The following is a 22,527-nucleotide window of genomic DNA, read 5'->3' as shown; positions in this document are numbered from 1 at the left end:
CGTATGGACATGTCTGATCGCGAGAGGAAGTGGGTTTATTGTGTTTCCATTGCCTTTTGATACTAACATAAGTCATAAGTATGGGGCCGGCCAACCTGACACAATGGGGAACGCGTCGAATATGAGATGAGATTCTTTGATAGGACATGGCGTAAGTCAGAGATGAAGATGAAATACGATACGGTCCCGGCAATAGAGCACAAGTTTGAGATTAATTAATTGGTTCAATTAAGCTCAGATGAGCCCGATATTGCTAAGCAGGGGTTACGCTACGTTTTGGAATGAGAATATCCACCAACTCCTTTTCCGTCCAGACCTTCAATCACTGGCGCGCGAATCTATGGTCTGACTATGGTATGGACTATATCTCCGGCGGAAGAACTATCGTGGAAGCTAGGGACAAGAGGCGAGCTGGACAGGCCAAAAGGGATATCCTTGGGTTCGAGGGATCAAGAAAGGGGTTCTTTGACGATCAGGGTCGAACGATATCTCTGACGGGCAGGGAACGGGAAGATCACTTACAGTGAAACATGATACTCCTGAGACATGCTAGAAACGAGGGCAGAGGCAGAAGAGGTTGAACTGGAACAAGTTTTGCGTGTCTCCCTGTAACTTTAACCGTTGGCATGTCTCTCCCTTCCGTGTCTCAAAGAGGGAATCCCTTGGACTGATGTCTGATGGGCGGCTGGTAGATTCGCCTAGATCCCCTTCCCTCCCGCTCGAGACGAACGAGATCGTGCCTTGTTAAGTTCAAGTTTCGCCAAGAAAAAGGGGCCCCATTCGTAGCGAGTCTCAGCTGCATGGGCTCTCAGAGAAGCTGGGCTAAAGTAGTGTTCCATTCCAGGTCGCGGGGATGCGATCCGTAGCACAGCAAGGGAGCTCGACCGAAGAGCCGGTGAATTTGAAAATATCTGCATGTTCCGTCTCAATTCGGTATTGAGGCTTGAAGACTCAAAGCTGAACTTTACTTGAGACTTTGATTCACGGACCTAACAATCCCAGCAATCAAGGGAGCCCAACAACACCGAAAGTTCAGATGTCAGTTCACCGCATCGAATGTATCTCGGCAGTGGAGAATCTGGTGAGGGGATTCGCGAGTATATCTCGTCAATCTTAATGCATATCAGACCGACTTATCAAGGTTCTCTGTTACAGTCATCGCCTGAAAGTTTGTGCCTGCGCAAGCTGAACTCAAATGCAAAGCTTGGCAAAAAGTAAAATAATTCTGAAACTGGTAGCCTATAAGCACGAGCTTCACAATACGATGATCTCAGCAATCAAGGAAACAGGCCAAGATGACGACTGTCGATGATGGTAAGATGGAGCATTTGGTGGATAATATGGAGGCCTTGAGATTCCAGAGCCAGCGAAACAAATGGAAGAGGTGGTATTTTGGTGGATGGCGGATGTGTCTCCGGTAGGGCCGGCGGTACAATAGCAGCAGTAGCAGCAGCTTAGCTTCAGGCAGTTCTTTTCTTGGAACACACACGAGAAAGCAACTCCACTTGATGAGGCGTCAGTCAGCGTCAGCCCAGCTTCTAAGTTAGGACACGACCGCTGATAGCAGAGACGATGTCGTCTTACGAAGTGTGCATACAAATGCTTCGTTACGAGGTTCGTCTGTCACGTAGCAGTAGCACCGATAAGATTTTCTGAGGCGCTGTGATGTTGTTTCCGTTGTCTACGAGGCTTTCATTACAGGAGGGGTCACGATAATTACTGAGCTCTTCAATTGGCCTGTCAATCATTTGCTTTGAGTTTAATGGTCGATTGCAAAGATACCTTCGGTCACATACCAACGGACCCCAAAGAGCTGATGGCTCTCAACACCGCTTTCTCTCCTCCCTTGGCAGCCATCATCGACGATAACGAGAGAAATGATGATGCCCTGCATGAAATGGAGTTGAGTTTGTGGATTTCTCCCTGCGTGGCTTGGGTGGATTGGTGGGTTGTGGAGAGCTGACAATAGCTGACTGTACGAAAACCACCCAAGATCTAGGACTCCATATCGTGAGCGCTAGGCAGTAGAATTACAGTGAGAGGCACCAAGAGTTGTGCGGTTGTCGGATCCATTCCTTCGACCTCCTTCGCCCATTTTCCTTTGAGTACGCATTCTTTGAGATCTCGTCATCGTGCAGAATAAGACGCCTTGGGGAAACAAACATTCAATAGAGCCATGCTAAACTCTGTAAAGTGTGAACGACCACCGATTAGAGTTAATGAAAGCTTCTTCGATTTGATGGTGTAGATCCATATCAGTGGTTGTTCTCAAGAGAGGCGATCACGACATTTCAATAGCATTTTCTCCTCCATGGGAATGCACGGGCTGCACCACCCACAGGGAGAAATGGCTGAAGCGTATTCATGGGAATCGGCAGTTTTGGCTTATCTTACGTAGGTATTATTGCCTCTCGTTCTCTAAAATGAAAAGCCACCAAAACGGGGTTTGTTGAGTTGTGTGTTTGTTACACGAGCCTCATCAGCTTTGAGTTATTGATCTTTATTCTCGTGCACCCACTACGAGTACCGAGTACAGTACACACCAATAGTGATACTCTCGGCAATGGATCATCGCACCATCCTCAAAATGAGGCACAAGGAGCTACAAGGTCCGTCACCTACTGAACAAAGAACGGTGTTTCTGGCACCGCAGGCTCAGTGTTCCGTCAACTAACGGGCGGAGGTCTCACGGCCTCCGATTGATCAAACCCCCTTTTTTTGGAAACTCGAACGGTCGATGGGGCTCCGTACAGGCCCGTACAGCGCTGTGTCAGATCGTATTCCGCCAATGAGACCTACAGCATGTGCTGTGGGGGAGATTCCTAAGCCCCCCTGCAGTTGAGGGGGACAGCGCCGTGCGTGTCGCTCGGTGGCGTAACTTGCGCCCCCCTGAAAGCCTGTTCCAGGATGGGCCGGGTAGCGAAGTGCATCCCGGCACCAGAAGGGTCCTATCCGAGAGCACCTTCCCTCTTTAGGTTCACAAAACGAGTTCAGGGGGGTAGCCTTGGTACCCATCTCAGGGGTTGGTGCCTCAGGCAGTCACATCTACCGAGCCGTGCCCCTCCAAACTCTCAACGTGTCCTCAAGAGATAAAGAGGGCCTGTCCGCTCCTACCAAGCTGTCCTTTCCATTCCCAAACCGACAAGCACCCAGCGAATGGTCGCCAACACAGAGTGAACTGAACACCTGTCCTTTTCCTCTTGAAGCACCTTCTTTCCCTATCGTCATCACCATCACCTGACCTGACTCATAGTTGATCAAGGCAGACGCAATCAAAGTCTAGTCACTGACTCACACTTTGGCCAAGTCTTGTGATGGTGGAACATCGCTGCCTGCGCCTCATACACCTCTAATAACAGCTACACATCCCCATAATATCCGTTGCTGTATCTGATATTCAGACCAACTCCAGCTTCTCCATTCTACAAAACAATACCTAATCACACATAAGCAAACACACAAACATGGAGCAACAAGGATCACCAGCTTCCCAATTCTTCCAATCTCCAGCCGAGTCTCTCATGTCAGCTCCTGGAGATGCCTACACATCACTGTTCGCCGCTACCACCCCTAGCGCCGCTTCAACAGTGAACCCCATGGACATGTTGACACCAAAGTCCTTCAACGAGGATTCTCTACTACCCATGATCAAGCAGGAAGAGGGCGTTGCATCAACACCATCCCCTTCGCCAGCTCCTGAGAAGAAGACTACCAAGAAGAGAAAGTCATGGGGTCAAGTCCTCCCTGAGCCCAAGACAAACCTCCCTCCTAGGTATGAATCAACGAAAGATTCAGATGATGTCACGAACGGTTCCACTAACTCCCCATGCAGAAAGCGAGCCAAGACCGCTGATGAAAAGGAGCAACGCCGAGTCGAGCGCGTTCTACGGAACCGCCGCGCGGCCCAGTCCTCTCGTGAACGCAAGAGGCAGGAGGTTGAGCTCCTCGAGAAGAGGAACAAGGACCTCGAGGTTGCCATTCAGCAGGCTGAGCAGATGAATGCCAGGCTCATGGAAGAGCTAGCAGCAATGCGAAAGTCGAATGGTCTTCCCCCACTGTCAAAAGAGCTCTTCAGCTCTCAAACTACACACCAGCCAATGGAGACCATGGTCTCTCCCAACGCCACCGTTGATCCTATGGCACTATCCCCCTGCCTATCACCTGTCCCCGAAGAATCTGAAGAGATTGCCCAACAGGAGCCGGCCAAGGAGACAATCCTGGAACAGTCTGAAAACACCTCTCCCGACCTGACACAACGTCCTGCTGCGATGTTGTCCGACCTGCAGTGTCACATGTCGGCGGAGGTGTCCAAGATATTCCAGTCCCAGTCACACACAATCTCGACTCAGCCAACATTGGCCTGGCTCCTGCCACTACAGATGACACTCTTTTCAGCTGTGGCGGTTCTGAATTTCTGTCAACGTCCTTTGACACAGATCGCTATCTCATTGAAAACGGGCATTTCTCTTCACCCTACTCCTCAGCTACTGACGAGCCTTGTCTGGATTTTGACACGTCCGCGTTCAACCTCGACAACAGCTTCAACGACGAATTCGAGTACAGCACCTTCTTCAACGACACCGCAAACGGCATCACGGCAGAGCTCCAGAAGCCAACTGACGACGCCGCTGCGATCCTCAGCGACGAGCTCCGGTTCCACGAACTTGAGAATCAAGTCCCTTCGGAAAATCCTATCCAGCAGCCCCTCCCTGGCGCGTCCTCTAACGGATGCGACGTTGGTGGCATTGCGGTTGGTGTCTGAGGGATGCGATGACAGGGTCGAGAACTCGGAGCGCGAAACTGAGGAATCGCGCGGCCAAGACGAGTTGGTAAGGTGTTTCTCCGAGATTACTTTGCCGTCGCGTGAACTACTGTTGACCCTCCTCTGGGCTATCCGGACAGAGGAGGCCCGAATTCAGCGTGAAGCTGCCAAGGTTCTCGACCCAGAGACTCGCTCCCCACTACGTGTACATCAACCAAGCAAGAAGGCTGCCTTGTCAGTGATATTGGAGGAAGAGAACAATCGGGTGCAGACATCATGAGTATTCTCCATGATAGTCTACCGTAATGTGATAATGTTTTGATTTGGAAAAAATGGTGCAAGGCGCAAAGGATCAATGTCCCAGGGGGGACCGGCAATAAAGCCTACCTATCGATTAAATCTTTTGTGTACCAATACAATGAAGCGCTCAAAGAAGCGTATGACCATCACTATCTGTTCCATTCTCGTGATACTTGCCTTTGACTTGAATGCCGACTTGACTGTAGCCTCGGATTGTGATAGTGATTGAAACCATACTGGCACTCCACGTTCATACATCTTCAGGTGCAAAGAGGTTCCAGACTTTAATATGCATGCAAAAAGGAGAACCAAAGATTATCGCACGCAACCTACTAAGACTTGAATTAGGATTGCTATCACTTAAGGTCTTTCGACTTTTTTTCTACCACTTAGACATATCTGTGAGCCTCTGGCAGCTGCTAGCATCATCTGGAGTTGAACAAAGATATATCTCGAGATTGGCAACGTAGTAGCTAGTAATGCTCGTGTTAAACAACACATGTTCGACAATATGATTAATTGATGTTCAATGACATGCACCGGAGACAAAAACTCGTGCTTAACTAAACACCGGACGCCAAACCATATTGATACCTTTTGCAACCTTACCATAACCCATCCATCTCTTGCATAGCAGCCTCTTCATCATCAAAATTATTTGTCTCCTTATCTTTCGATCCTCGACTCTTCTCTTTGCTTGTCTGATCATGACCCTCAGCTTCTGCCATCAGCGCATCTAGATCATCGTCATCCGGTTCAGCCCGTGGTGCCTCTGGTTTCCTCGCGGTGTCTTGCACTTCTGCCTCCGCCATGAGTGCATCTAGGTCATCGTCGTCTGGCTCCGCTGTCGTATGGTTTGTTTTCGCTTTCTGAGCTGCGTCGTGACTTGCTGCCTCGGCGATAAGAGCCTCGAAATCATCATCTTCTGGAACGTCGTTGCGGATGGGTACAATCGGTCCTGAAGTTTGTCGTGCAGCCTGTGGTGTAGCATCGTAGAGATCGTCATCGTCTGGTACGCCTGTGTCTTGCTCTGGTGTTCTTGGTCTTGCGGGTTCTGTTGGTCTTGTGCCCTCCTGCTCTGCAGGTCTTGATGTATCGTTTTCACCGAATAAATCGTCCTCGTCCTCATCATCTGCAGTTCTGTCTTTGGGCTTGTTCTCGTTGATGTAATCGTTTCGTGCTATCATGACTCGTTTCTTGTGGCCGGCCTTTTCGACCATGGTAAGGGCGTCGAGAAATTTGGCTTTGGGAAAGAGATCATCTAGCCATAGTTGATAGAAGGATAGAAGTCGAGAGGCGTCAGAGAACTGAATTGACTATTAGCATGTTTGAACTGTGCTAACTGGTGGATAGTCGCATACTTCATGGCCTTTGCCCTTAATCTTGAGGTCCCTCGCCCTTTGCCTTAACTTGGGAATACCTTTTGGTCCAAGTAATCTACATAATGTCAGAATCACTTGCGGCCACGTAGCATCCTATTTCCATACCTCTCTTCGTCGAGCTTCACGTTGGGAACTCGAGCTCTCTTCTTGACATCAACCTCCTCATCAATACCTAGACCAGAATCTGGCTCTTTTCGCTTCTTGTTGGCCGCTTCTGGAGGGGGTGATGCAAAGGGATCGTCAGAAAAGTCGTCAACATCGTAATTATCAAGCCCGTTGGCGGGATCCGAGTCTAGTGTAGGCATTTTGTCTTGTGATATTATCTTGAGGTCTGATGAACTCAATTGCTTAACGCGTCTCGACCTCGGGAGACGCGTCGAGAGCTTAATTGATTCTCAACCCCACCATTCTCCACGTGACCAATCATCGCCAGCTTCGATGGGCTGACCATACACGTGACTTCAATCCTCAGGCATCCACTCCGGCTCCAGCTTCTGAAGGTACCGAAACCGACGACCTCGAAAGGCTTTGGTGATAGTATTCAAGGAATTGACTGTCACGGACGACGCATCACACAATGGCTGAGACAGTGACAAAGCAGACGACCCCGTCCTTTGTCGGGACAAGCAAGGTCGTCCAGACCGAGTATCCCGTAAGTGACGCTTCAATTGATGGAGCAATTGCAATTGCTAACTGGTGATGTTATAGCTCATTGATAACGATCCGTATGTAACCTGAGCCCCTCCGATACCTGCGACGACGATACGAATAGAACGGAATGATTTGGAGAATCGAATTGCTTGGATTTGGGTTGGGTTGAGCTTTGCTGATCCTCGGCAGTCACTTCAAGCGAGTCGTGGGTTATGCCCGTACATCCGATTACATCGCCGGCACCGTCGCCGCTGCTTTCGCTCCCGCTGCTCTCTACGCCCTCGAGAAGTTCGCTCCCTCACATGTTGGAAAGGGTGGTTTCCCCAAGGCCATGCGACTGGCTGGTGGCGTCGGTCTCTTGGGTGGTTTCCTCTACTTCTACCAGCGATCAGCCCGTACGTCTACAACCGGATGATACATCGAAGAAGGTGAACTAATCTGAACAGTCCGATTCTACGGTGCCACCGAGAACGCCCGCGAGATTGAGATGGATATGCGCGAGATGGTCGATAAGGTTAAGAAGGGCGAGCCTCTATATGGCGTTAGCCGGCTAAGCCCTCATCTTCAGGGAGTCGCCGCTCGACAGAGCAGATACTCTGCTTTGTTCCTTAGCACGATTCCTTGGTTCAACTTTGTCAACCATAACCAGCATGGTGTCGACACAGCCAAGTACTACCAGCAGGCTGAGCGGGAACTTGAGGCTGAGCGCTCGTAAGAGGGGAAAGAGATTTAAGATTACGGAGAGCGAGAGGAGGTTTGGATGGGAAAAGAGGTGTATATTACCAGCGGAGGTGGGCATTGCCTCGACGGCCTGGCGAGTTTATTTGTGAGATGGAAATAGATTCCTTGAACCATTTCTTTGTGCCATACTGGTTTCTTCAAAATGGCTTTTTCGACAATCTGGGCTTGAGAGAGCCTAAGTTGATTTACAAAGAACGAGCTGCGATGGACTTGATAGGCCTTGTTTATCTATGCCAGTGAACAGTCGTGACATGGCAAGGGGAAGTAGAGATCATTGGACAACTATAAAACTATGCCTCATGCTATGGGCTGTCACTCACTACCTGAGTCTCATCCTCTTCACAGTAGTCTCAAATGTCTGAATATCAGATGGATGAATGCTACTACTTGAGTTATTCTATGTCCGTTCAACGCCTGTTCAAGTATGAGATAGGTAGGTTAACTTGACTGGCTCGCTTTTCCATTTGCCCCCTAGAAACGGGCCAAGATTACAAATGTGGCAAGAGCCTATTCTCATACTAGCTATTCACATACAGAAGATATATATTTGGCCTATGGATGTAACATCTCATGGAAAGTCCGTTCAATTCCGCCCAAGTCCGTCCCTCGTGATCAGTTGTCGTCGGGGACCGGCCAACTCCGTCTCAGGACCACAAGCTCCCGACCAATCAAAGCTCGTGTAATCGACGTTTCTCCCAAGAACACAGATTCAATCCGTAACAGCTTCCCAAAGTGGAACACCAAGAAAAGAAATTTTGTTGTTTCACTGAATCCTCATTTTCTCCTTTTTCTCATATATAATCTGCTGTAAAATCTGGAGAGAGTAAACACTGATTGTGGTGTCGACATCTGCTTATCTCCATACGAACAACTTCACAAAATGGCTTCAACAGAACAATCCATGGATCTCCCCGTGATTGACCTCGATGTCTATCTAAACAACCCCATCGACTCAGAGGCTGTTCAAGAAGAATGCAGAAAAGCAGCCAACGCCCTCATCACATACGGTGCTCTTGTTCTTCACGACAGTCGTGTCTCAGAGGAAGATAACTCGACCTTCCTCGACATTCTTGAAGATTACTTTGCTCAACCCGAAGAGGTCCTCAGAAAAGACGAGAAGCCTGAGCTGAGCTATCAGATCGGCGTCACATTAGAGAACACGGAAAAACCCAAGTGTGCTGTTGATGAGCCATGTCTTGATGTCATTCAGAGACTTGATCCTTCACAGAGACCGTTGGATATCTCAGCTCACTCACCTGATCCCAAGTGCAGATTCTTCTGGAGAATGAGCGAGCAGCCACCTTTTGAGACTGAGTTTCCTGGATTGAACGCCCCGAACGTGGTGCCTGAAGCCCCTCATATCAGGGACCGATGGGAGCCAGCCATGAACCAGTGGGGGACGTCTATGAAGAGCGCGTAAGTATCTCAGCTTCCTTCTCTCAAGCGCTCGAGTGCTGATTAATGAAATAGTGTATCCAAGTTGGCAGAGATGACCGCCGTTGGTCTAGACCTACCAGCTCAGTTCTTCAGCGACGCTGGAAAATATGGGTAAGTTGGCCTTACAATACATGGCAGTCGCACAAACTCACATACGTGAACAGACCTCACCTCCTTGCCCCAACAGCCTCAGACCTGGTCAAGTACGGCGAAAAGAACACCATCTTGGCTGGATTCCACACAGATCTCAACTTCCTCACCATCCATGGTCGCTCCCGCTACCCTGGTCTTCACATCTGGGCACGCAATACTGGAAACCGTATTGCTGTAAAGATCCCACCTGGAAACTACTTACTCGTCCAAGCGGGCAAGCAGATTGAGCACATCACTGGTGGGCTCATCAAAGCTGGCTTCCACGAGGTTATTGTGAACGAGAAGACCATTGAGACCATCGAGAAGAGGAAGCGTGACTTCCCTGACAGACCTTTGGTCAGAATCTCAAGTACTCTGTTCTGGCATCTTGGCAGTGACGTCGATCTCAATCCCGTTCCCAAGCTCGTAGCAAGGGCAAAGGAAGTTAGAGAGCGACAGAAGGAGCTTGGAAGAGACGAGGGACGTGAGGTTGAGTATCCTCCCATGAAAGTTGGACACCAAGTGCAGGAGTACGTTGATCTCCCTAGCCACTGACGATCGAAGCTAACTATGACTCAGGGAACTGAAGCACATTGCTTTGATGGCTTGACGAGCGAAACTATTCAGCGAAGAGCGATGATTTATGACTTGAAGATCTCAGAGACGACTTGTTATGAGGACAGGATGCAGGCTGTGGGATGAGGCTCGTGTTGAACTCGCATGAAACCCAGCTGTAGATACGCCTTGTTTGACAGTTGCTCAGATATGAAAACACGAAGGCCTTGGTGCTACTCGTTTCATCATACGTGCTTATCTGCTTGTATATTGTCGGCTCTGTATTCAGCTCCCTGAACACAATGCAACGGACTGTGCACGTACACCATGACATGTCACTTACATCAGTGTCACCTGGCACTTCCTAGATATGTATGCCTTCGGTAAGTCGAATCTCAAAAACTCCAAGAAACCGAGCTAGGGACTGACGGGCCTCGATTTGGCTGTACAGTTGAAAATCGGGGCGACACATCTTCACGAAACGTCACTCGCAGGGACAAATCAAGTATATCAAACAGAACATCATGCTATTGTTTTCTTGGGTATCTTTCAGATCTTCCTACGTTCACTCAACACACTAACATTTTTAAGTAGCCATTAACTCTTCCATAACCTTTCAAGTCTCCTTCTCACGGGGAAGAGTAGTCTCGGGCATCTTGCCACCCTCAGATCCACCATGATCAGAACCAGTCTCCTCGGGCACGGCATTTTGGTTCACAGTTGTGTCATTGGCAGCAGGAGGGAACTCCTCACGCCAGAAGTCCTTCTTTCCGTGGGCCAGTCGGTTCAACCAAGGGGGCAAGAAACCACCAGGAATGCGCCAAGTCCAGCCGTCTCTCTCATCATAGTTGGGAGGCACAATGCGACCACCGGAAACAACCTTGATGACCAAGACGATGGTGTTGATCAACATATATGTGCAGATACCAGCAATCAGACCATCAGCAATGGAGTACGCAAAAGGCATGATGGCGATGGTGAGGAAAGCAGGAACGGCGTCACCCATGTAACGCCAGTTGATCTCGGTAACAGCGCCAATCATCATAGAACCGACAAGAATCAAAACGCAGCCGGTGGCCCAAGGAGGGATGGAAGCAAAAATGGGCGCAAAGAAGATGGAAATGAAGAAGCAGATTCCGGCAACCATGGCGGTCAGACCAGTCTTTCCACCCTCCGAGATACCAGCACCGGATTCGACAAAAGCAGTGACGGGAGGAACACCGAAAACAGCGCCAATGGAAATACTGAGAGCGTCGACCATGTAGGCAATCGAAGAGCCTTCAAAGTCTTGGGTAACAGGATCGACGAGGTTGGCAAAACGAGCCATACCATACAGAGTACCAGTGCAGTCCAGGATATCGACATACAAGAAAGTGATAAGCGCAAGACCGAACTGGCCGCTGTGGCCGGAAATGTTGAACTGGAGGACATTGAGGGTGTGCTTGATCTCATGGAAATCGACAACCTTCTTGAAGAAGTTGAATCGATCGTCACCAATGGTGTCGTAGGGGAAATATGACACAGGTGTGTCTCGCGGCCAGGAGATGATGCTGACAAGCAGGATGCCAGCAATGACAGCACCCTTGACGCGGTACATCATGAGCAACACGGTGAAGATGCCACCACAGAAGATACCAATCCACAGAGTAGGGCTTCTCATCTTCTGAGAGGAAGGGCACAGTCCGGTATCAGGATCCCGATATTGCGACTCGCAACCTGCCAGCTCCATAGGGGTGGAAACAGCACCAACAATCAGACCAATACCCTCGCTATAAGTGAGACCGATGAGCGTCAAGAAGAGACCGATACCGACACTGGTGGCGAGCTTGATACAGCGGGGGATGGCACGAGCAAGCCATTGACGCATACCGAAGAGAGCAAGACCGAAGAAGATGAAGCCTTCAATGAAAATGGCTGTAAGGGCAAGCTCATAGGGTACAGGACCAGAGCCGCTGGGACCAACAACGGTGTAAGTGAAGTAGGCGTTGAGACCCATACCAGGAGCGAGACCGACGGGAAGGTTGGCAAGCAGACCCATGAAGAAAGTAGCCAGAGCAGAAATGGCAGCAGTAGCAGTGACAGCATCACGCTTGACCTCGGCAACACACAGCTGGTAGGCTTCATCTGGGACGCAAGCACCATCCTTGTAAGTAGGGCAGACACATGGACCACCAGATTCAGAAACAATTGAAGAGTTGACAGCAATAATGTAGGCCATTGCGAAGAAGGTGGCGAGACCAGCTCGAATCTCAGTGAAGAAGAGAGAGCCCTTGCGCTCACGAGGCTAATTGGAGAGAGCATTAGCTGTGAAGTTGATATCGGAGGTGGCCGATTTGACTTACATGACCGGAACCCTCGAGCTGGAACCAACGTCCAACAGCGCTGGCCGCAATCTTGCGGTTGGTCTTGTCCATCCAACCCATCTTGAAGATTGAGTTGACAATGAGTATGTGACAAAAAGGTATTCAAAATTGAGCAAAACCCAAAAGCCACGGGACAAGTGAGATCGGCGTGCAGCGAAGCTCGAAATTGAAAGCTGAATTGACTGATGGGAGGCAGCTGTCTTTAACTAATGGCGATCCTAGGCGTTCGACAAATGTCCTAGACTCTTTTACAGTTAGCTCCGGTATTGGCCAAGTCCAGACAGATAGATAGCCAACGGTATGTCTCCGATAAAGAGGGACGGAGGCGGCCGAGGAGGCTAATGGAGGGACAACGGAGGTTATGTATGTGGTGGGATAGGCAATGGGGGTCGAAGCCCAGATATCTTAACTGGGGGAGATAAGAGACTGGGGAACTTGGGAACTGGGGTTTACGGACGGGGTGCATGTGAACATGGATGTATTGGCGCGAGGTCCAAAATTATACATCCAAGAGGTTGTACATTGATGCGCAAGGGCGACAAAAGATCCAGGCAAGGCACTGGGCTAGAGACTTACCGATGGACGTACAAAAGAGGCGTCGGTTGGTATACCTAGTACGTGGTGCAAGGCAAGCTAGCAATGTAATGCAATGCGCACGCAGTGTATGTACTTGTAGATGCAATTGACGGACGAAAAAGGTAGGCCAAGATGTGACGGAAACGTAAAGAGTCCCGATCGTAATCTGTCGAGTGATAGAGGGTGTAATGCGACGACGGACGAATGTACCGTATCGGGGAAGAGAATAACGTCCCGATATCAAGGGTCCGATGGGAAGGTCCAAAGAAAGACTCGAGCCAGAGCAAAGATATAAGCCCTAGCAGGGTTGATCAAATAAAGCTCGGAGCAGTTTCTCTGTTTCTTTCATGCGTTTGGAGCAAGCGTTGAACTTGACTTGCAGCCGGTGAAAGTACTAGAGTTTGCGCGAGAGACCCTTGAGAGACGACGGCGAGGAAGAGGACGACAAAGAGATGTCAGTGATACATACAGCTCAACTAACCCTTGAGAGGTGAGCAAAGCGTTGCAGCCAAGGCAAGAAGTGATTCGCGATGATGCGCGAGGAAAAAGAGAAAGAGAGCAAATTTGCAGATGGCAAATTCGTGATAGTACCGGTAGCCCAGTGAATGGGCAGCTCCTTCCTCAAGATGCTCCGCAAAAAATTGAATGGCAAGAACGAATCGGCCGAGGCACTACATTCATCTCAGTCGATTTTTTAGCCATTGACCCCGGTTTTTTCGACCTTTCAGATTTTTTTTGTTGCCATTGATGAATTTCCGTCCGATTAAACCCTTACCCAAAACGTCGTCGCCTCTTGGCCCAGCAGCCAACGAGCATCGCCAGAACAACTGCCCAGGAACCGCAAAGAGGATGCAAGCCATTGCGCGGGTAAGGTGGAGTCGATAGCGATAGCGGCGGCGCGGGTACAACGCCACCCAGAGACGAGCCGCCCATTCAGAGGACTCGGATTTGCTCTTAGCTCTTTGTTCTCCTCCGTTCTAACGATATGGAGTCACTGTAAGTCACTGGCGAGCTCTGAAAATAGGTGGAGCGAACTGTGCGAGCGAATCCTGGCCGCGTTGTGGCTTGGACCATGTGGTGCCATGTTGTAGCTCAAACGTATTCAACTGCATGCATCCGCTGTTTTAATGTAATGATGATGATCAAGCGGCTCCAACAATTGTAGTTCGCGCGGGGATTTGTTTCGTGCGACGAGGACAGAAATGACTCGAAAGTTGAGCACAGCTTACAAAAGACACAATGCACAGTTGCAATCACAATCAAAATGCTGGAGGGTCCAATTTGAATGGTGTAAGGAGGTAGCATCGATCTTGTGCTTATCTGCTTTGTTGGTCTGTTACACATGACAACGCGGACGAGCTGAGATAGCTAGCATGGCAATTTCAATGGTTTGAGGTCAATGTGGATAGATAGAGCTGAATATCTTTAGAACAGAGCGGGTAAGTACCTTTCTTCTAGAAGCCGGCGCAATGCTGTGCTTATCGATTGCGCCTTAAAATTATAATATTGGCGTTTTGGTGTTTCTTCTTGAATCATTGCGACTGTTTTGCCTGAAGATGTTGGAGTTTTGGCGGTAGCTGTTAGCACGTTGGAGATGCTTCTCACCGTTTTTAACGGAACGGGCGGTTGATTCAGTTTGTGGCTGATGACCTTCCTAGCTCGGATGTACTGTCGCGTGCTGCGCTGGTGCTGAAACTTTGATACACCGTGCGGAATGAGTAGCCCATTGATTAAATACTGGCCTGTGCTCACTCGTCGATAAAGACCCTGGAGGCATGTCAAGTGTGATAAGCGCAAGAGATAACGGACCAAGAGCCCCAGAAAAGCGCCGTCCTCCGAGCTCTATCACCTATCCGAGTTTCGCCTGCTAACAGCTTTTAGTGAACGAAACGCTTGGAGATTGATGATCTTTGATTGAGCTCTCAAGGGCCGAGAGTTGTTCCGGTAGAGGTGGACCGGAAGTCTGCGATCTGTATTGGCGCCGTTCACCGAAACTCAATTGAACCACTGTATCATCGCGATCGTGACTCTCATCGTGATGGTGTCAATCACCATGCAATGCGTCAATAGACCGCTGTAAAGCCCTAGGCTCCCCAAACCAGCACAGCTGAATCAAAATAACTATTGATGTCGTCCAGGGTGTCTCGGCCACTGCACCTCGGACTATTCTGGTGTTCTCGTGCCTCTATTCTCATAACGTTACTTTGTCCAGTTTCGCCCTTGCTTCGTGCAACAGCAGTCGAGCTGAAAAATGAGCGATGCTACGTGTTCATGAGACAGTCAACAAAGCGATATTGACCCAACTAAGGCCGTCGCTTTAGAGTTACTCAGGCCTAATAAAAGACCCAGCACAAAACGTGCATCTTTGGCTCAACATGGAGTTCTTTGAGCGTTCTGAGTTGCACGACATGAACTCTGGCCTCAAAGCACTGAACCTCATGGCTCAGTTTCAGCGACTGCCGGTCCCCGGCACTTCAATTCAACCTCTTCCCGCCATTTCCCCAGGTCAGGATGGATTCTTGTTCTGCAGGTTTCCGTTCCCCGCTTTCCATTCTTCTCGTCCTTATCCCGATCTGGTCAACCTTGTTCTGCCCCAGATGACTACTATCGATCTCCTGAGCTACATACAGGTTTGCTGAAAACATCGCTCTGTTGATCTCACGTTTGGGTATGACGGCGGTTTTAACCGACGACTCTCACCGCCATCATTCATGAGCGGAAATTGTAAGTCCCGAGGCCGTCGTCTTCAAGGGTTGATGGCTGGCTGCCACTGAGTTGGACAAGGCGCCTAACGATACGACACCGACGAGAACCAGGTAACACAATTATACACGCAGTCAGCTTGCTTTTTCCCAGCGTCAGACCCCAGCATATTACCGTATGGCGTGGATGAACCCTGGTCCTCCTGCGTCTAGTTGTAAGTTTAACTAAATGGGATCAGCTGGATTGGTATTGCCGATGAGATCCCGTGATAAACTTCCGATACGACGCGTGCAACCCTAGTCCATCAAAGAGCGATCATTTTGATCTTGACAAGCGGGAGCTATCTGGTCTGGAACCTAAGCAGAATGCTCTAATCTTGAAGTGTGTCTGCTTGCCTGTGATGAGATCTCTCAATGTTTCTCAATATCACTACGACCAAAAATGTGTCTGTGACTGTCATAATCGTTTGGAAGCGTCATATGATACACAATCTCCTATGGCCACCATTGTGCTTCATGATGTAGCAGCATCTATGCTACTCTCTGGTTCAATAGATGTATCACGGACTCGGAGGCCGAAGAGAAGCTCAGCATCGTCATGATGGCATGAAAGGCGGTGGCCAACAATTACAATGACTCCTGTTTGAAGGCTGAAGCACACGTTTCAACCTAACATTCGCCCAAGGGTCGCGCAAGGCGGGTTGATTGTCGGTGAGGGGCCGGCCATCCTCCGTACGAAGCTGAGGTCATGAGAGGCAGCGCCCCGATGGCCTCATGAGACATTAACGATGCCCTCTCAGAAGAGGTGTTTAAACGATGCTCTGTGCCTATTAGATGTGTCGATTGATGAGAATCGACCAGAAATCACTCGCTATCGTTCCAATCATTTGTCCGCCATTTTCCGTGGGTTAACGAGAGACCCTTGGAGTAGTGACGTCAATCAGCTGAGCAGTTGGATCTCATGACGTCGAACATGCAGGGTCTTTAATGGAACCCACGCCGAGTTCCCCACGAAAGCTTGTCAAGCTGATGGCTGGATGGCTGGTATTCTTCTCCGGGTAATGCACCTCGACGCCATATTTCTGGCCTTGGTTTTATGCATCCCATCAGCGAATTGCAACGCTATGTGTTAATTACATGTGCGAAAATTTATGCATCCTCTTCAATGACGGAAGAGAAGATCTGGTTAGCGCCCCCCTCCCCTTAGGGACTCAGCCCTTTGATCCTCGCGCCAAGGTCACTCACTCACTCACTGACAGTCTCACTTCCGGTTCAGATTCAAGCCGCGCCATGACCTAAGTTGTGACCTACTTTATTTGATGACCCCTGGATACGGATTTCTCCTTCTCTCTCTTCTCTTACCGCTCATCACCTGTTTCATTAGGTGTTTTATGCAGGCACCTCTTTACATAAAGAAGGATTTATCCCCAACATTCTGCCCCTCCACTATCGGTATGCACATCTAGGCAACTCGGCAAGTTCCTGACTACGTTACATAAAACCTTTGTTCTCTTACAACAACATCAGTCTACCAACCCTTTCACATCTCAGACACACAAACCATCCGATAGAGCCTCCATCTTCCGCTCTCACAGATCTCAGCAACCCGTACCACTGCTACACATATGGCCTATTACCGCCCGTCCAAACAACAAGCGCGCCCATACGGATATGACGATGACTACGTAGCGCCAGATCCCAGGAGGTCGTATGACCCTTACGACGACCGAAATGCGCCTCCTCCCCGCAAAGTCAGAAGAGAGCCGGCGACAGATGCGTCACCACCCCGCCGCTACAAGTCACAAAGAAGTCGCCGCCCTCCGAGTCCTGGCAGGCCAGTGTACCCTGACGATCCTATGATGGATGATCGAAGAGCCGAAGGCCGTCCCCGTCGCAGATATGAGCCGGAGCGCCGTGGGCGAAGTGCAGGGCCTGATCGACGAAGCCGAGACATCAGTCCTCCACCCTTCGGACCTCCGCCAGATTCACCTCGCCGAAAGGCTCGGTCAGCTCGTCCCGATCGCGATTCTCACTACCCCGAGCGAGAATTTCGCCAATCTTCACGCGAGCCTCGCTCAGGGCGGGATCGGGACTGGGACCGGGACCGGGAGTTACCCATCCGTGGAAAGCGAGGCGCACGCCCTGACAGAGACCCTCGATTCGAGCGTGATGCTCCACCAGTACATCCCTACGATCACGAGGCATATACCCGAGAACCTTCACGTACATACCCCCATGATCCTCGAGACCAGCGACGATCCAAGCACCGGGATACTGAGCCGGAATCGCCTCGGCACAATGGGAGATCAGTGCCACCGTCACCTCGTTCTAAGTCGCAAGGACGTAGTCGCAAGTCACGATATCCAGACTCCGACTCTGACTCGGAAAATGATCATTACGGCGCCAAATTTGGGGCTGCCGGAGCTGGAGCGGGTGCCGCTGCTGCTGCCAGTCGACGACGCCCGCGGTCTCAGACAAGAGACCGTCGTGGACGAGATCCTGCTCGATCCCCAAATCGCGGTCGGCCTCCGACTTCACAGAAGAATCGCGGCGCCCCTACTGGACGTCGCAGCTCAATGCCTGCTAGTACCAAGCCACGCGCTGCGTGGTGGCAGAACCCTATGGTCCAAGCTGGCGCCCGTACTGCTTTCACAGCTGGTGCTCAAGCTGCGATGAAGTCTGGTCATGAATCTGGTCCCTGGCTCGGTCCCAAGGGCGCCAAAGTTGCAACAGCTGCTCTTGGCGCGGCCTTGGTGGACGGCTTCATGGGCCAGAAGCATCCTAACAGTACCAGACAGAAACTGATGAGGCAGGGTGTTGACCTTGCCTCAGCTCAAACCACAAAGCTTCCTGAGCGCCATGGCCATAGCCGAAGATGATCACGGCTGACGACACTGCCTTTCTTTCCTCTTCACTGTATTGAATACTCATATTTCCAAAGTTTGCAAATTACTTAAAAATAATGCTCAAGCATTGCGGGGGTTGCACAATCCAGAACACTCATCGACAGCCACTGGATTGGCGCATTTCTATGGAGTTGATGATAGAATGATTATGACAACTGTATGATAGTTATGAGATACCTTTCTGAATTTCAAGAATTGAGATTTACTTTATGCTTCAATTGTGTTTGCGACACCATGTGTTCACAATTTTGAGTTTGATGCATCGCGTGATACGACGAGGTCACTGACAACACAGCTATGTTATACAAGCATTCTCAATCTGGTCAATTTAAACTTAACATACCTTAAGGACAGTCCATAACCGAAACATCCACTCAACAACAGCCTTCACAGAAGAATGACCAAAAAGATACTCGTTTACTCATCGGATGATAACCGTCTTCTCCAAAGAACTCTTCATAAACCCTTCGTAGGCTAATACTCTAGGACAAAGTCGAGTTCCACGGTCGACAACGATTAGCCATGCACATGCCGTTGCAGCAAGGTCCTACAGGCTGCCCGCGTGTATCATAGCACTCGCCTACCATGGACCGTCGTCAGACAGGCCGGATTACACGAGTTAGATCTGGTGTACTTACCGTACGTAGGAACACAACTGCCGGTGCAGTTGACAGCGGAAATCACTCGAGGAGGGTTGACGAGGATATGCTGGGAGCCATCTTTAGTGCTGACTTTGGGAGTCAACTTCGCTTGGCCCTCAATGGCAAAGAAACATTGTTCGGGAGCATTGTAGTCTGAGTTATCGATGACATCGACGCTGAGATCGTGACCTGAGGAAGAGCACATCGGGTGAGCAGCTGAAGGGGATATGCTAACAGAGATGCCTACCAGTCTTGCGAGTATTGCCATCAGCAGGGAAAGCCATAGAGTAAGAAGCCAGACCGCCATGGAAGGTAAGGCGAATAAGTTGAGGGTCAGATCGTTGAGGAATATTCGTCCGAGCAAGGATACCTCGAAAGGTCAAAAAGAGGAGAGTCAGAACAAACTTCATAGTATCTTTTGTTTCTAAATCAAGACTGCTGGACATATATTTGTTCATGACAATGAGAGGATTGACTCCTTTGTTGTTCGCCAAACTACGTTGGGTAGAAGGAACAAAAAGATGGCCAGGACGAGATTCTCCAAGCACAGCGAATATATTACTCTTTCACAGGTATTTACGCGATTAGATAGCTTGTGTCTTTGTTATCTAGTAATGATGAACATTTTCGAGAAGGTAGAATATGTTGAGGAGGTAGTTACAAGAGCATTGCAGGAATCTGGAACCTAATCTGAACAGTAAAACATGATCAATACGAGAAGCGCACAATATGATCTGTAAAGTGAACCATCATAATTGAAACGGGCATCTGACAGAAGAGATAGGAGTATAAATCTAGCCTGAATCTTTCCTTTGCTTCAGTACCACCAACACACAACATCACTACTAACTCACTTAAACAGAACAACAACCGCAAGAACAACACCTATCTTACAGTAACACCCACCTCAACTACAATCGCAATAATGGGATACCGGATAGGAGACGAAGTTTTCGTGACATTGGAAAGCATCGGAAAGGTTCAGCAGGCTCTGAACTACCTCCAGAACCGCTATCCCGGCCTCAGCAAGACTGAATCACAGTCTGGTGGTCCGCTCTACCCAACCCAGGATGTAATTGATGGGCTTCTTTTTGACCTTCGCATTGCTACGATGCAGGTACGAGGCTTGGTCATGTTTGAGCCATTCGACGCATGCGACGAGCGTGTGGTATTGTCTCTCACTACGATGGTAATGACTTTGAAGGAGAAGGTGTATAGTCTGCAGGTGGACATCTGGAACATTGATCCCGTTCGCCGTCTAAAGGATGTTGATGGGAATTCGCATTTAAACCCGAGTAGCTTGCTACTTTGGTAAGCTAAGGGTATAAGTTAGTAAGTAGTATATATATATACAAGGCCCTTATGCCAACAGGCTGCGGCTATCCTGGGGGAGGCAAATACCTCTACCTAGCTTGGCCCTATCTCTTAAGGCGGCATAAGACTACAGTAGGTCACTCGCCCTACTTTGCTTACTAACCCTGCTAGTACTTATAAGGTATATAAAGTTCTTATTAAATAGCTTTTTTATTTAATATAGCTAAAATTATTAAAATCCTTATATAAATTAACTTTAATAAATCTTAATTAAAATAATAAGCTTTTAAAAAATACTTAATTATATAAATAATTATAACTTTAATACCTTACCTTTAAGAGTAATTAATAATCTTATTAATATATTTAATTTTTTACTTAAAGAAGGCTATAATAATAATTTTTAACTTTTTTAACTTAAAATATTATAATTTTAAAATTAACCTTTTATTTAAAAAATTACTTAAACTATTTTAACTTTTTATACCTATTTTTTTTATATAATTGTAAATTAAATATATTAATAGCAAGGTTATTTACTTACTTAAAAATACTATTATAAATAATTAAAATACCTTTATTTTTAAATAATCTTATATTTTTAAGTAAGAAGATATCTTTATTATAATAGCTTATATATAACTTAAGGTCTTTATTTACTTAAGAATTTATAAAGAAATATTAATTAAAGATTATTAAAAGTCTTTTAACTTAAGAAATTAAAACTTTTTTTATTTAATTATTAAGTTTATATTATTATAAAGTTTAAGTTAATTATAAAGTATTTTTATACTTTTTATTATATTAAGCTTAATATAAAAAATAAAAATAACCTTTTAAAGACCCTTTAAATAATTAAAAAATAATTTAATTATATATAAAAGGTATTTATAAGCTTTATTTTCTAAAAACTAACCTTATTATAAATAAATATATAATCCCTTTTATAAGTAGATTAAAAGAGATAATAGTTATTAAAAATAAACCTATATTTATAAGGTTTAAAGTCTAAGTTATTACCTAATAAGGCTTCTTTTTATAATAGCTTTAATATTTAAAGGTATTACTATATAAGGCTATTATAATTAAGCTACTTATATTAATACTATTTAGTAAAAAAAGAAAGCTATAAATTAAGATTTCTCTTAATAATATATAAAATATTTTAATTTACCTATTAAAAAGGCTATTAATATAAATATATTATATCTTTATAAATAACCTCTTTTTATTATTATAGCTCTTTTACCTTCTTTAATAGCTTAATTATAATACTATAAGTATAATATGCCTTAATTATAATATTATTATTATAATAAAGTATATAAAAGAAATTAAAAAAGCTCTTAATAATATAGCTTTATAATATAATAAGATATATTTAATCCTAATATAAGATAAATAGATATAAATAATTTTATTTATATTTCCTTTATTAATTTATCTCTTTTCTTTTTCCTTAAGTTATTTAAATTACTTAAAAAGATAATACTATTGTACATTTCCTTTTAATTATACTTAATAAAGCCTTTTATAAGTATATATTAAAAAAGAAAAAAAAAGCCTATTAAAAGAGGCATAAAGGTAGAAATATAATACCTATAGTAAGTCTTTAATAGTAATAGCTTTAAAATAATCCCTATTCTTACTATTATTACTTAATATAATAATAAATAAATTATATTAATTATAATAATTAAATAAGGTCTTATATAATATATTAATATTAATTTTATTATAGTTATTAATAAGTATTACTTTAATCTTTTTTCCTTAAAGTTATATTTATAAATAGCTTTATTTTATAAAAGAAAACTTAATAGCCTTATTAAAAGCCTTATAATATACTTAAAGCTTAAAAAGAATATATTTATAATATTATTTTTAATAAGTATATAATTTAAGGTTATAAAAAAAAAGAGGCTATATAAGGAAGGAGGAAGATATTAAAGATATAAAAATATAGTAAATTTACCTATAAAGAGATATTAATTATGTTTATAAAGGTATACCTTCTAACTGCCTAGCTTATAAAGGCTATAAGTAAGGGCAGCCTTAACCCTTT

At 46.7% G+C, this 22,527-nt stretch overlaps 8 protein-coding genes across 8 annotated transcripts; 5 read left to right on the top strand and 3 right to left on the bottom strand.

Annotated features, from left to right (window-relative positions):
* Positions 1-3,116: 3,116 nt before the first annotated feature.
* BKA55DRAFT_582770 (uncharacterized protein) lies at positions 3,117-5,211 on the top strand. The gene is made up of 3 exons (XM_046194142.1): positions 3,117-3,772; positions 3,833-4,259; positions 4,280-5,211. The coding sequence occupies exons 1-3, from the start codon at positions 3,465-3,467 to the stop codon at positions 4,760-4,762; spliced, it is 1,218 nt and encodes a 405-aa protein (XP_046043053.1). The 5' UTR covers positions 3,117-3,464; the 3' UTR covers positions 4,763-5,211.
* Positions 5,212-5,667: 456 nt separating this feature from the next.
* BKA55DRAFT_545118 (replication fork protection component Swi3-domain-containing protein) lies at positions 5,668-6,749 on the bottom strand (the record flags this gene model as incomplete). Its single annotated transcript, XM_046190781.1, has 3 exons — positions 5,668-6,369; positions 6,424-6,499; positions 6,550-6,749. 3 exons carry the CDS (start codon positions 6,747-6,749, stop codon positions 5,668-5,670), a joined length of 978 nt encoding a protein of 325 aa, XP_046043052.1.
* A 272-nt stretch (positions 6,750-7,021) lies between these two features.
* Positions 7,022-7,810, top strand: BKA55DRAFT_525790 (NADH-ubiquinone oxidoreductase complex I, 21 kDa subunit-domain-containing protein; the record flags this gene model as incomplete). The annotated part of the gene is made up of 4 exons (XM_046188782.1): positions 7,022-7,096; positions 7,153-7,169; positions 7,285-7,490; positions 7,542-7,810. 4 exons carry the CDS (start codon positions 7,022-7,024, stop codon positions 7,808-7,810), a joined length of 567 nt encoding a protein of 188 aa, XP_046043051.1.
* Positions 7,811-8,716: 906 nt separating this feature from the next.
* On the top strand, positions 8,717-10,015 carry BKA55DRAFT_598650 (uncharacterized protein; the record flags this gene model as incomplete). The annotated part of the gene is made up of 4 exons (XM_046196273.1): positions 8,717-9,252; positions 9,307-9,384; positions 9,438-9,935; positions 9,985-10,015. 4 exons carry the CDS (start codon positions 8,717-8,719, stop codon positions 10,013-10,015), a joined length of 1,143 nt encoding a protein of 380 aa, XP_046043050.1.
* A 561-nt stretch (positions 10,016-10,576) lies between these two features.
* On the bottom strand, positions 10,577-12,383 carry BKA55DRAFT_525651 (permease family-domain-containing protein; the record flags this gene model as incomplete). The annotated part of the gene is made up of 2 exons (XM_046188771.1): positions 10,577-12,244; positions 12,303-12,383. The coding sequence occupies 2 exons, from the start codon at positions 12,381-12,383 to the stop codon at positions 10,577-10,579; spliced, it is 1,749 nt and encodes a 582-aa protein (XP_046043049.1).
* Positions 12,384-15,274: 2,891 nt separating this feature from the next.
* BKA55DRAFT_545114 (uncharacterized protein) lies at positions 15,275-16,211 on the top strand (the record flags this gene model as incomplete). Its single annotated transcript, XM_046190780.1, has 4 exons — positions 15,275-15,529; positions 15,756-15,816; positions 15,863-15,983; positions 16,157-16,211. The coding sequence occupies 4 exons, from the start codon at positions 15,275-15,277 to the stop codon at positions 16,209-16,211; spliced, it is 492 nt and encodes a 163-aa protein (XP_046043048.1).
* Positions 16,212-17,030: 819 nt separating this feature from the next.
* BKA55DRAFT_582756 (uncharacterized protein) lies at positions 17,031-18,720 on the top strand. The gene is made up of 2 exons (XM_046194141.1): positions 17,031-17,053; positions 17,129-18,720. The coding sequence occupies exon 2, from the start codon at positions 17,227-17,229 to the stop codon at positions 18,478-18,480; it is 1,254 nt and encodes a 417-aa protein (XP_046043047.1). The 5' UTR covers positions 17,031-17,053; positions 17,129-17,226; the 3' UTR covers positions 18,481-18,720.
* A 71-nt stretch (positions 18,721-18,791) lies between these two features.
* BKA55DRAFT_667576 (uncharacterized protein) lies at positions 18,792-20,060 on the bottom strand. Its single transcript, XM_046197845.1, has 4 exons — positions 19,980-20,060; positions 19,396-19,552; positions 19,146-19,337; positions 18,792-18,959 (listed from the first exon to the last, which is right to left on the bottom strand). The coding sequence occupies exons 1-4, from the start codon at positions 19,986-19,988 to the stop codon at positions 18,925-18,927; spliced, it is 393 nt and encodes a 130-aa protein (XP_046043046.1). The 5' UTR covers positions 19,989-20,060; the 3' UTR covers positions 18,792-18,924.
* Positions 20,061-22,527: the final 2,467 nt, after the last annotated feature.

Source organism: Fusarium redolens, assembly GCF_020744475.1.
Source record: "Fusarium redolens strain MPI-CAGE-AT-0023 chromosome Unknown BKA55scaffold_22, whole genome shotgun sequence".
NCBI classification, from domain to species: Eukaryota; Fungi; Ascomycota; class Sordariomycetes; order Hypocreales; family Nectriaceae; genus Fusarium; species Fusarium redolens.
This window is presented reverse-complemented; position numbering and strand designations above follow the sequence as displayed.